The sequence below is a fragment of the Eschrichtius robustus genome, chromosome 14 (genome assembly GCF_028021215.1).
Source record: "Eschrichtius robustus isolate mEscRob2 chromosome 14, mEscRob2.pri, whole genome shotgun sequence".
NCBI classification, from domain to species: Eukaryota; Metazoa; Chordata; class Mammalia; order Artiodactyla; family Eschrichtiidae; genus Eschrichtius; species Eschrichtius robustus.
The window spans coordinates 33,276,052-33,289,378 of NC_090837.1; the positions used below are offsets into that span (position 1 = coordinate 33,276,052).

Genomic DNA, 13,327 nt, shown 5'->3' on the forward strand with positions numbered 1-13,327 from the left:
AGCTTGTAGCATATCTAAGCATTTGGTTAATATTTGTTGAATGAAAAATGAAAATGTAATGCCCTGAAGACAATGCCGATTGTTTTGTCCACCGTGTTCTTATAGCCCTTAGTTCATGTCTCTGCAGTTGGATATTCCTTTTTGTATAATAGTTACCTGGTTCCCCACTAAGCTGTAAGCTTCTTAAGGGGAAAAAAACTATATCTTCTTTGAATCATTAGCAACTAACACAGGGCCCGTGTCACAGAAAACCCTGTTTGTTGAATCAATGAGCACACCTGGCTTGCACTGTTTTCTTGTTTTGTTTTGTTGAAATATAGTTGATGTACAATATTCTGTTAGTTTCAGGTGAACTACATAGTGATTTGACATTTGCATACCTTATGAAATGATCACCACGATAAGGCTAGTAACCATCTGTCCCTGTACAAAGCTATTACAATATTACTGACCATATTTGCATTGGTTTTCTCTGTTTTGTCATACATGACTCCTCCGTCACCGTAGTCTGACAGCTCTTTGAGTTGTTACTTCTGAAGATTACTATTTCCAGTTTGCATTTCCACCTGCATACCTGTAAACTTTGTCCTCCTCACAGACTATGCTTCCAGCCTTTCTCCTGTTCACCTCCGGGCTTCATTGGACCAGTGCCCTTTCCTTGTTTTCTTATAGAAACCATCCTGAGGCTAATCCCACCACCTGTCTTTGATCCCAGCTCTTTCCCCAGCTTCAGGTCCCTACTTTTTCCTACATCTTTAGTCAGTCTCTGTGTTAAAGTCTCAGGTAAAGGCCATGTAAGTCCTCCCAATTACTAAAATTAGTGACCTTTGTTGAGTCCTCAAGTTGTTTTATATTTTTATTAAATTTGATAGCTACTACTCTCTACTTCTTGAAAGTATTTCCTCCCTCATTCATCCTGTTCTCTGGTTGCTCCTTCTCACTATCCTTTACTGATTGTTTTTCTTCTGCCCACATCTGAAATACTTCAGTTCCCTAGAATTCTGCTCTTGGTCCCACTGCCTACTTTGTGCTCTTCATACACTCCTGGAGAATCTCAACCCCCCTGGACACTGATGGCCATGAAATCCAAGTTCCCAGTCCCGATCTTTCTCCTGAAAAACCCGTTTTTAATGCCCCCTAGATAGTTGATCCTGCATATCCTTTAGACCCTTTAGATTTCAGAGGTTTAGCATCTCTGAAAACGTATTCATCTTGCCCTCTAAGCCTGTCTCAGCACAGTTGTAAACTCGGTCTCTCTGCCACCTCACTGATGTCCAGCATGTCAGGTCCTACTCAGATCTCTCCCTGACTCCTTTCTGCTCCTCTCCGTCCTCACCAGCTGTATCACATCAAGACCTCGTCATCTCGGGCTGGCTTGTTGAAACAGCCACCTTTCTGCTACCTCTGGTATCAGTTCTGTCTCCTTATTCTACTCCATCATCTCTACAACTGCAACCAGCAGTGTCTTTAAAAAAATCAAAACTACCAAAAAACCAGCAATGGGCAGGGCAGAGGAGAAACAAGTCCAAAACTTGTTATGGCATTTCTTTCCTTAAAAACTTCTGCTGGTTTCACAGCATATATATAGGCTTAAGACTAAAATTCTTCCCGTGGTGTTTTAATTAGATTTTTTTGCAAGGAAGACAGATCACTCCAGCTTCCTCAGGAAATGGGCCGTACTGTAAAATTCATGCTGGGGGAGGATGGGGACTCATGGAAATTCAAGAACAGGGCTGTGGTCAAAGAGTTCTCAGTCCTGCCCCTGTCTCTAGGGCCATCTGCAGCTGGAGTCTGACCCTCATTCCGGAGCCGGAGCTCTCAGACATGAGCTGCTTCAGAGGGAGCGCTTGTGAAAACAGCTCATAGGCATCCCCCCAAGAGTTTCTGATTCAGTAGATGCCCAAAACTTTAATTGATGCCCCAAATTTGTGTTTCTAACAGTTCCCCAGGTGATACTGATGCTGTAGTTCTGAGTACCACACTTTGAGAACTTTATCCTTTAAGGCACATGTCACGTCATCTGGGAAGCCTTCTTTGATGATATCAACCATAATTAGTTTTCTCTCTGCTTTGTAGGTTTCTTCACGTTAATTAAGAACAGTGGTTCTCACACTTTAGCATGCATCAGAATCACTTAGAAAAACTGTTAAAGTGGAGAGTTTCTGAATCATTAAGTCTGGGGTATGGCCTCCAAAACTTGCATTTCTCACAAGTTACAGGGGGTGACCACACTTTGTAAACCAGCGTATTAGAATAAGTTGTTTACACACCTCTCTTCTCCGCTGCACACAGGTTTCTGGTGTTGGTCCTGTGCATTGTTGTTCTGTCCACTTGTGGCAACACCTGGGGAAATGGCTGAGTCACCGCATTTTGGACCCTGAAATCCTCTCTTGGTCACACCCTCAGAACCACGGTCCTTCTACTCCTTCGTTCCGTGGAAGCTTGTCAAAGCACTCGCGTCCTGTGTGTTAGCTTTTCTGTTCCTCTGTGTTCGTCAGTAGTTTCCTGACTTCCTGCGCCCCCGGCCAGGTGGGGCCTCTGGCGCATTTCATCTTATGTGCTCGAGGCTGGTGCCCTTCATCCAACTGGGCTGTCTCCTCATCGGTGCCCAGCTGTCCACGGACTGAACTATCTGCTCCGCTCCCAGACTGCCGGGAGCCCCTCTGAGAGTCACCGGCTTGGCCGAGCGGCTCTCAGGACGGCCTTGTGCGCCTCACATCTGGTCCCAGAGGAACTTCCATCACTGTCCTGCCCATGTGTTCCCAGCGTGACGCACTCCTGGTCATGGAGATCGAGGTCCTGGGGTGATGTCTTCTCTCTCCTTCCCGAAGGTTCTCTGACGTTAGTAGGGCCCTTCTGCTGCTGTGTTCTCAGAGTCTTCTGTCCCGCACATCCCCCTGGGTCAGCCCCTCTTCTAGGAGCCTCATCTCTGTCTTCCGGCTCTTGCCCCTCAGCTGATGCCTTGAAATGCCCTCTGCTCCCTGCAGTCCTTAAGAACGAGAAGAGCTCCTTTTCCGTCATGTGACTGGTGCCCCTCCGGCTCTCCTGCGACCTGTCTCTTCTCCTCGTCTGCAAGCCTCTTAGAGCGTGGCACACTTGCTGCTTCCCTGAGACTTTCTTTTCAGCGTTTGGCCTCGTGCAGTCTGACCTCCGAGCATGTTCTTCCACCGAAGCCTCTGTCCCTGAGGTCACGGTGACACCCTGGCCGCCCGGCCACAGCTGCTTCTCCCACGTTGGTCTCGCTGGACCTTCTTCCGCATCGGACGGTGCTGGTCCTTCAGCCCTTGGGACCCTCTGCCGCCCTGACTTCCAGGTCTTGTGTGTGTCCCTGGGTCCCTGCCCATTCTCCTTGTCCCCCGTCCTCCTCCCCACCTCTTCACTCACCCCTGATGCGGATGCACACGTTCTGACCTTGGTTCTTCTTTCTCCATGTTTCTCAGTTGTTGCCTCTTGCTGAAAAATTTGAGATCTCCTTTTGTTGGATATATATATGCTTAGATTATTCCAGATACCTAAAACTCAACATCTCTGACAATAACCCGTCCTCCTTGCAGCCTCCTGCGTCGCTCCCTCGATTTGCCGATCCCCCACTGGGTTCCCCCGATGGATCCACCTCCCTGGACCACCTCGCCCTGCCCCACCCCGCCGCTGGCAGTTAGTTGTTGGCCGAGGTCCTTCGGGTTTAGTTCTGCGTCGCCCCTTGGCTCCCCGCCTTTCTCTAGGGAACGCCCTCGTGACCTCTGCCTGGACTGTTGGCATCGTTCCGCCTTCAGTCTTTGTCTCTGGCATTTGTTTCCTTCTTACTCAGCACTGGTGCTAGAGCAAGTTCTTACTTCCGACTTGGAAGAACCTGCCCGATTTTACGGTTGCTCCCTCCCCGTGCAGCGACCCTGCGTTCTGCTCCGTGTGTCCCACAGGCTCCGTGGTGATGCCGAGACGGGCGTTGTCAGGGGCTCTTCCCTCTGCAGCCTGTCCCTTTGCTCCTGCTGCTTCTCCCTGGACCGCCTGCTGATTTTCTGGTTGTCTGGGAGAGCAGCGGTCTCCAGGAAGCGTCCTCTGGTCAGAATTAATCCTTCTTTATTTTGTTCCCAGATGCATTGTTTGGGTTTCTTAACTGGTGCACGTTAACCCTTGTGCCTGCCTATTTATTCACAGAAACGGTGAGTCCCTCCGTATGCCGGGTGAGGGTGACACTTGTCTGTCTGCACGTGTGTCTCCCCCACTAGAGTAGATGTCACGTGAGCACGAGTCAAGTCCCCGAGCATATCCTGGCGTGTCCTGGCTCTCAGCACACGCTATGCGCAGGGAAATGAGCAACAACTGGTTTTGAATTCAGTACTGGAATGAGACGCAGCCTACATTTGCAAATGAAAAATGTTCTCAGCAGAGCAGGCGGAAGTCCTTGCTATGGAGACACGGCAGAGTTATTACCATGTGAGAGGTTGGGAAGTGCAGTTATATTCATGGAGCTTCTGTTTCGGGGTTATTTCCCAGCAGTGATAAGTTGTTATAACGTTGGGAAAATTGTATCATTTCCAGTTGGTACCACAAAGGGAGGCATTATTTATATCTGTGTGTAATAAATTTGGTTGGTTGCTACCGACAACCAACAAAAAAAAATGTTTTTCTCACATTTTCTAAGATGCAGCCAATGGAGCCGGATGCAACGTAACTTTTGAAATGAAGTTGAAACGTTGGTGTGAAATGCTGTGATTACGGTTAATGGAATTGGGAAGGTGTCTCTCAGGGATATGAGTTACAGGATTTACGTGGTTCTGTTCTTAAGAATGACAGTTTATTCATTCTTCACCCCCGGCCATTTTAAATTTTAGTTTAGAAAATCATTAATAAGTATTGTGCAGTTTCCTAGAACTAGGTGTTCTTAGTGTCAGGTGAGGCTTCATCTGTCAGTCTCTGCTCTCCGAGGGGGATCAATGTGATGCCAAGTGGCCAGAGCGTGGGGCAGGCAGCATAGCTGTACTCATGGGGTGTCTCATGGTGGGGCTCCTAGAAAGATACTTCTGTAGGTAAAAATGGGGTCATACTAGAGAGAATATTCTTGTAGCCCCCATATTGATGAAACATTTTAATTTAATTTAAAAAATATTATTTATTTATTTTTGGAAACAGTTTTTATCTATTTTTGATTCTATAACATGGTTAAATTTTAATGTACATTTGGTCCCCAAAGAAAATTGGATATATAGTTTTGTTTGTTGACAGATCATGCCTTTTTTTGGCAGTGAATTTAAAATCAGCATGCATCACTTTTTAAATGAGGAAGAGAGTGTTCAAAATCATCAATATAATTAAATATGGTAAAATTACCTTCAGTTAACAATGTGCTGTTATAATTTTTTTTCTTTTTTTATTGAAGTATAGTTGACTTACAGTGATTCAGTTATACGTGTGTGTGTGTATATATCTGTATATATAATATATATATTCTTTTTCAGATTCTTTTCCATTATAGGGTATGACAAGATAGAAAGAAATTTAAGGTTTGAAAAAAATCGCAGAGCTAAATGACAGCTAGGGCTTCTTTCCATTTTTAAACAGCATGCTGTGCTTTTTATGTTATGGAATTTTATAAGAGGAGTTGAGAACAAAACACTAGCACGCACATATGGAGGACTGTTCATATAAAGAGCTGAAATAAAGGAGTAGAGGTTGTTTTCTGTCAATTTAAATAAACTCAACTATTCCAAACTCCAGATCTGAAATGATAAAGCCGGACACAATTGTGGTTTACAGGATTAACGGGTATCTGGTCTGGGATGTATCCTACTCAGTGTACCAACCCCTTTTCCAAGGATGATGTTGCTGCCTGGTCCTCTTAGACTTGGTGAGCCCTTTGTAAAGGGGGTGCTTCTAAGAGCTAACCCTGTGCATGCCAGTGTCTGCTGTCTGTGAGGACGTGGCCTGGCTCAAGTGCACCTGTGCTTTCATAGGGTGTAACACACATGCACACACCACCAGCCTCCAGCCCATCCAAGCACTGACCCTGCTTTCTTTCAGCATTTTGAATAAACTGTCCCATTCTCTCCTGGCCTGAAAGGTTTCTGTTGAGAAATTCGCTCATAGTCTTACGGGGATTCCCTCGTATGTGACGTCTCTCTTTCTCTTGCTGCTCTTAAAATTCTTTCTTTGTCTTTGACTTTTGACTATTTAATTATAATGTGTCTCAGTGTAATCCTATTTGGGTTCAACCTATTTGGGGCCCTTTTGGGCCTCATGGATGTGAAACGTCCATTTCTCTCCCTACATTTGGGAAGTTTTCAGCCATTATTGCTTCAGATACACTCTCCGTCCCTTCCTCTTTCTCTTCTCCTTCTGGAATTTCCGTAACGCGAATATTGTTTCTTTTCACCGTGTCCCATAATTCCGCCCCGCTTTCTTCTCTCTTATCCTCCTTTTTTCTTGTTGCTCCTCTGACTGGGGAATTTCCAGTGTCCTGTCCTCCAGGTTGCCGATCCTTTCTTCTGCGTGGTCCAGTCTACTCTTGAGACTCTATTGAATTTTTCAGTTCGGTTAGTGTATTTTTGAACTCTCGGGCTTTTTTGTTATTATTGTGGTTGTTTTGATGGTGGCTGTTTCTTTGTTGAACTTCTTGTTTTGTTCATGCATTGCTTTTCTAGTTTCATTTAGTTGTCTGTGTGTGTTTTCTTATAGTTAATTAAGCTTCCTTAAGAGGACTATTCTGAATTCTTTGTCTGACAGTTCATAATTCACTCTTTCTTTAGGGTCAGCCATTGGAGCTTTATTGATTTCCTTTGCTGGTGTCATAGTTACCTGGCTTTTCATGATCCTTGGTTCCTCACGTTGGAATCTATGCGTCTGAGCAGTGGGGCTCGTCTTCCAGGCTGTGCAGTTTGCTTTGGCAGAGACGGTTCCTCACCAGTCAGCTGGGCTTGGGTTCCTGGGCGTGTCTGCTGGTAAAGCCCTTGGGCAGGTGGGCCTGCTGTTAGGGTTTATTTGGGGGGAGGCATCCGTTTGAGCTCAGAGGACAGGGATGGGGGCTGTGCCCCGGCCGAGAACAGGTGGACGACGGCTGGCTGGGTTCCTCCCCAGGTGGGGCTGGAGGGCGGGCTCTGCAGTCGCCTGGGCTCTCTGGTCAGGCTCACGGGACGGCCGGGACTGGGCACGTGTTCAGTAGTGGATGGGGTGTGAGTTAGCTTCCCTCCCTGGCGGGGCAGCAGGCTGGGACCTGGGGCCTGCACAGCTCATTGCTGGGGGCCTGAGTCAGGCCTGAGTGTGTACTGAGGGTGAGGCCAGTGGTTCTGCTCTGCAGACACAAGAGGCCCCAGGCTGTGCTCCCTGTTCAGGCGCCCACGTGCGGAGGGCTGTGGAGTGGGCTTCGCAGCGTCCCCTGTGGTCTGGGTGGATTCCCAGGGGACAGGCTGTACTCGGTGGTGAGCAGGGCTGTGAGGTAGGTCCCCTGCCCGGGTGCAGTGGGCGAAGCATCTTGAAAGCCAGTAAAGCTCTTGTTTGTCATCTTATCTCAAGCTGACCCGCACCCCAGTTCCCTGGCTGAACAGGGCCACTGGCTTTGCTTAAGTGCCGCCGGGCACACCTCTTCCAGGACTGTCCCAGCGCTTCTGGTCGATGGGTCTGGAAGGCTCTCTCTACATGGGTGGGCTGGGATGCAACACCTGGCGTGGGCTTGGGCAGAGCAGGCTCAGGGCCAACAGAACTCCTCCCTGAGGGTCCAATTCAGGCAGGTATGCACCCCATCGAGCTCCCTCGTCAGACTGCGCCCTGACTTGCTTCTGCAGGTGAGCAGAGCTGCAGGTTGGGGTCCCCACCTGGGTGATGCAGGTGTGAACTCCATCCCGAGATCCCTGTGCCGGTGTCGCGAACCCCTCTCTCCTCTCCATCACAGTCAGTCCCCAGCGTTGTGCCCTCCAGATTCCACTGCAGTCCCCGTGGGGTGAGGTCAGAATAGGGGCTCCCACACAGTGATCCAGGATGCTGGGGGTGAGGGCCGGTTGTCCCCGGGGTCCTCATTTCCCACTGGAGGAGCCTGAGGCTTGGGGAAGCCTGGGGGAGGGGCAGTGTGGTCAGCGTCACCTGCAGCCCCTCCTCTCCCCTCCCACTGTGTCCGTCCGGGCATCCGTCTGGGTCGCTGGGGTGCAGGGGCGGCTTCAGCCTCACCCCCGGGTCTGGGTTCTCTCAGTGTGTCTTGGTCTTCAATGGTCGTTCGTGGTTCTTGTGAGGAATGACCTTCTTCTACGTTGGGGACGACGTGGTGATGTCACCCCTCACACACAAGTTTTTCAGGAACGCAGCTGTTGTAGAAAACGAGACATTTATATTTGCTTTGGAGCCAACGCTGCTGTAATGTTTTTGGTAATGCTTATAATTGTGATGTTGTAAAATGCTTATGTGAAAATAGGGATGTTGAATAATCTTACCAGAGAATGTTCAGGGTTTGTCAAATTGCTTTCTGTGTTTAGCAAAATAAAATATCTCATGTCGTGTAGAAATGGCAGCAAATCTTCTAGTGCTGTGATGGCTAACAGACTGCGAGCTCCTTGGTGGGAATCACCCAGAGATGTCGCACTGTTTCCAAACAAAGCAAGGAAATCCATTGATAACAGTTCTCTTAGCCTCATTTGATGGTTAAAGTGCTTTTTAAAATTCTTATACTTTAATAAGTGTATTTCTTAGCAAGAACAGGTCAGTGTGTTGTGATTGATAAACAGTAATTATTAATGTGCATGCTCTGTGGGTCTGTTTTAAATTGTAATTTGATATGATTTTTTCCTTATAACCTGAGCTTTAATTACTTTTTTTTGGTCAATTGTATATATGACTATTAAAGGGAAAAATAATACACATTATTTGTTTCTTTTTCATTTACTAGACCAGGGACTGGGTCATATTCTTATTCCAGCGGGCAGCATGCTTCTCGGCATGTGAAGAGGAGCTCAGAACATATTTTTTAAGTGATTAAAAGTCCGCATTACTTCTTCCTGCACAGCTGGTGGAGTTTCGTGTTTGTTATTCCATCAGGTTGCTTTACCGTCTTGAGAGGTTCCGAGTGTTTGACTTTGAGGTGTGCCTAACTACCTGTCACCACCAACATGCTTGTAGTTCTAACCTTTCACCATCTGGACCTTCCTCGGGGACACTTCACAACAAGATAAATGTTAAAATTAACGCTCACAGAGCGCTTTTGACGAGAATCCTCCAGGAGCGTGTGTGTGTGAGTGTGTGTGTGCAAGTGTGCGTGTGTGTGTGGTTGGTTATAATAGTGCTTGTCGAGAATTTTTAAACTGCAGAAAGTAACAAGGAAAGAATATTTACATTAATCCCACCACCCACGTATAATCACCGTTAATATTTTGCTGTTTTCTTTCCAATTTCTTTTCTGTGCGTGTGTGTTTGTATATGTAGACACACATATATGCCTATCGCCTTGCATGGAGAAGGGGCTTTATAAGTATGTGAAAAACAAATGTTTTATTAATATATGTAATAATTTATATATTAAAAATTAAGGTCATAAAATATATACTGTTTTGTGTCCTTACTTTGATAATAAATTCTCAAGATATCCCAGAAAATTCTCAAGATATTTTATAAAAAGTATAGTTTTTGACAACTTCATAATCATATATGTGTATATGTATATATAAATAACATTTATTTAACTTTTCTCCCATGTTAATATTACTTCGCATTTTTGCTGTAATAATGGTGTGATGTCCATTTTCACCATCAGCTTTTATCAGGACCACTTCCTTAGCATATTAACCCTAGAGAAGGAGTTACTGGAACATAGAATATAAACTTCAATTATTAATCTTTTTTGCCAGATTTTTATTATTTAAAAATGATATTTTTATTGAATTACATCTAGAAAAGCAGAAATTTTATTGAATTACATCTAGAAAAGCAGAAAACTAAAGTACAAAGAAAAATGGGAAGAAATTATTTATAATCCCAGCACCTAAAGATGACTTCGTTTACAATTTTGATTTACATGATTTTAGTGTTTTTTGTTTCCATTATATATTTTACCAAAAAGGATCATTTTGTTTCCTAAACTTTTTTTCCCCACTTAGTGTATCATTAACATAGCCTCTCTCTGCCATTCAGCAGTCTTCTGCAATGTAATTTTATGAGCTGTTATTAAAATGACACATCTGTACAGTGCATTTAATCAGCCCTCTCTTCAGTTTGTTTCCAGTATTTCACTATTATGAAGGGTTCTAGAATAAACTCTTGGGCACATCACTGTAATTGCATTAAGACAGATTCCTAGGAGAATGGCTGGTTCAAAGTATACAAATAATTTTTAAGGCTTTTGACAGTTTCCACGTTGCCTTTCGACAGGTTGTACCAATTGACATTCCCACCAAGAAGAGGTAGGAAAGTGAAAGGAGATTATAAAAAAAATTTCAGGTCCTTCGCCTTAAAAGTAACCAAATCACCTTCTAGAGAACCTGTGCCTGTTCTCTCTTCTTTGAGGGGGGCTGGGGGCGCCCGTCCTGCGTGCGTGTCATCGGCGGTCGGTGATGGGGCATGTTCATAAGTCCGTTCTAACCCAGGAAAAGCTGGGGACGCGAGGTGACGTGATTGTACCAGATGCTCACGGAACGCCAGCGATAAGGCTCCTTCCTGTTGGTTGCTTGGTCTTCTGATCATCGGTTTCAGTAATGAGTCTGCTTCTTGGATTTATCTTTAATTGCGTAATTTTTCAGTCACTAACTGTTTCAAGAACAGCCCTTGTGTTTTCTCTTCCAGCCCCTGCGGTGGCCACGCGTGAGGCCTGGTCTTGGGAGCAGTACTTGAAGGAACAGGAGGCCGTGGCAGCGCCCGTTGAGCTGTTTTCCAAGGTGAGCAAATCCCTGAAGGTCTTACAGTTTTGCAGGGAATCAACATGTAAGAGAATCCATTGAAATGAAATCGTTTGCCTAGATAGCATACCGACTTATTTGATTTGTAGGCTTTGCTGGAAAGTGACATAACAAAGCTGATCCAAGCCTTAGTGATTCCGTGTGTGCTCTGGGGCCGGCCTGCCTGGTTTGAAACCTAGCACTGCCGCCTCGGGCAGGCCATTCAGTCTCTCTGTGCCTCGGGGTCCTCGTTCGTAAAGCAGGGGAATCACCACACCTGCCTCCTTGGGTTGCTCTGCGTGTGAAGGACGTCGGCTATAACAGGCACGTGGTAGGCACCAAGCGTGAGTCCTTCTTCTTCTTCGCTGATGTTACCTGCATCTGTCCACCCAAGGATCAGTGCCAGACATCTGTTTTGATGTGTTGCATGTGAAGTGGTGGGTCAGGCAGCATGTTGGAGGGGACAGTGAGCCCCCGAAAGCAGGTTGTCCCTGACTGTAGGGACGCCCGGAGCAGCCCCGGGAGACTCGCTCCACCCAATGACTCCTGGCACCAGGGGCTTGCAGCTCCGGGGCTCATCTTGGTACCCAAGGTACTAAACCTTCCAATGCCCTTTCTGTTCTTCACAGGCTGTGTTTTCATTATTTCAGGGGCGATCTGTATAAAAAAAATCGCATCAGATTTGCATCATTATATTGCATTTTAACCAGCAGAAAGAAGCTAAAACTTTTTATTTGCTTCACTTTTCATGACATCCGTTGAGTTACTTGTAGTACGTTTTATTACGTGAGAAGGCTAGCAGTTTTAATCTAGGACATGGCAGTAGAACCGGGGAGAAGAGGTGTAGCCAACACGGAACGAAAGCAGATGTTGCTTTCGTTGCAGGTGTTGCTTTAAATTGCAGGTGTTGGCACCTCGCAATTTAAGACATACTGAATATCGCCTTGTGGGTTCTCTGCCCAGTCGTCATACCAGATGCTTCCAGGGAGCTTTGGAAAACACGGACGTGCATGTTCCTGAGACCTGCTGAACTAGAACCTCAGGGTGTGGCCGGGGAGGCCATGGGTTGGAAGCATGAGGAGCCTCGGGGCTCCTGTGCGCGGGTAGAGGTCCCCTGGGGGAGAAGGCTTCAGGTCTGTGCAGGTTCTGCTGAGGACTCGGGTCCTGCTGCCCCCACTGCCGTCACGTGACAAGACTTAGGGGGTCCGTTCCACTAAGCGTGTAAGTTCCCGAGGTGACAGGACGCACAGCGCCTGTTCTCAGTGTGCTCTTGTCACCAGCTGTGTTGAGTGGCTTCCGGAAACCTCTCCTTACTTCTGAGTGTGGATGCTGTTTACAGAGGGTTGGCTTTGACCGGGGTGACCCAGTGTAACTTGTAGTCGCACTTTCCAGCTCGCCCCGTGCCGTCTCATGCCCTTCCTGCAGTGGTTACTCCAGGTCAGAGGGTAGAGGGCTCAGGCCAGGAGCCAGCGAAGGCCTGTGCATTTCTATGACCTCCAAGGGCAGATGTAGCCTAGCTGGGGTCCAGGATGCGAGGACACAGGCCAGGCTTGTGACCCGATGGCTGTGCTTGGTGAGATGACCGTCCAGGATCTCAAGGCAGCCGGAAGCCACGAAGGCGGAGATTGACCAAGAAGGACACAGTGTCCTAGGAATCAGACCTGCGTGTGTCCTCGGACCAGGACCCCAGGACAGGGATCCTCTCTTACCTCCACCAGGATCCTCTGGGACTGAGTCCGATGTTTGGATGTCGGGGGTGAAGTGTGTGTGGTTCCCAGGGCAGGGCGAGTTCTGGCCGATGGCAGCAAAGTGCTAGATCCCCGTCCAGCTCCCGCCTTCTCCCCTCATCTCAGCCAGTGTGTGTTCACTTTATTTCTCAGACTTTCTTCTCTCAGATCCTTTAAGGTCCATCAACTCACGCAGGAACTCCTGCAGAACGGAGTTTCTCCCCAGATTCCCCTTGCGTCCTAGGGCTGACTGAGGCACCTCCAGGGCAAGTGTGGGATTTCTGTCCTGAAGTAGATCCTGATGCTGCGTTGGGGACCGTGTAATGATGGGCTGTGGGCCATACAGCCTCCCCCTTGACCTTCTGAGACCCAACACAGTTGGGGAGGGGAGCAGGGGGCAGGGCGCACCATCTGCATGGTTCCTTGGCTAGAACTATGACTTCCTCAAGCTTCTGAACTCTAACCTCTGTCAGCTCTGAAGGTGACAGTAAGGCATTGGCACAGGAGGCAGCTGCCGCACCTGATGTGGTGGCAGCCTTTCCCTTCACTTGGAGTTTCACCGTCAAGCCACTCACGTGTGGCTTGACGGTGAAACTCAGGCTCCGTGTGTGCAAAGCACCACGTAAGACCTGGACGGAAACACTAGTGTGCTTGTGACACGGACTCTTAAAGTTTTGCCATCTAGTTGGGGTGTAAGATACCCCCAGAAAACGTGATAACAGCACGAGGGAGAATTGTTGATTGTCCTTGGAATAT

General features: G+C 47.3%; 1 protein-coding gene across 1 annotated transcript in view; it reads left to right on the plus strand.

Annotated features, from left to right (window-relative positions):
• L3MBTL4 (L3MBTL histone methyl-lysine binding protein 4) overlaps nt 1–13,327 on the plus strand; it is a 307,787-nt gene that overhangs the window by 32,528 nt on the left and 261,932 nt on the right. Inside the window, exon 4 of the mRNA XM_068562443.1 lies at nt 10,753–10,844. Within this exon, the coding sequence (XP_068418544.1) occupies nt 10,753–10,844 (92 nt within the window). The remainder of the gene's footprint in view (nt 1–10,752; nt 10,845–13,327) is intronic.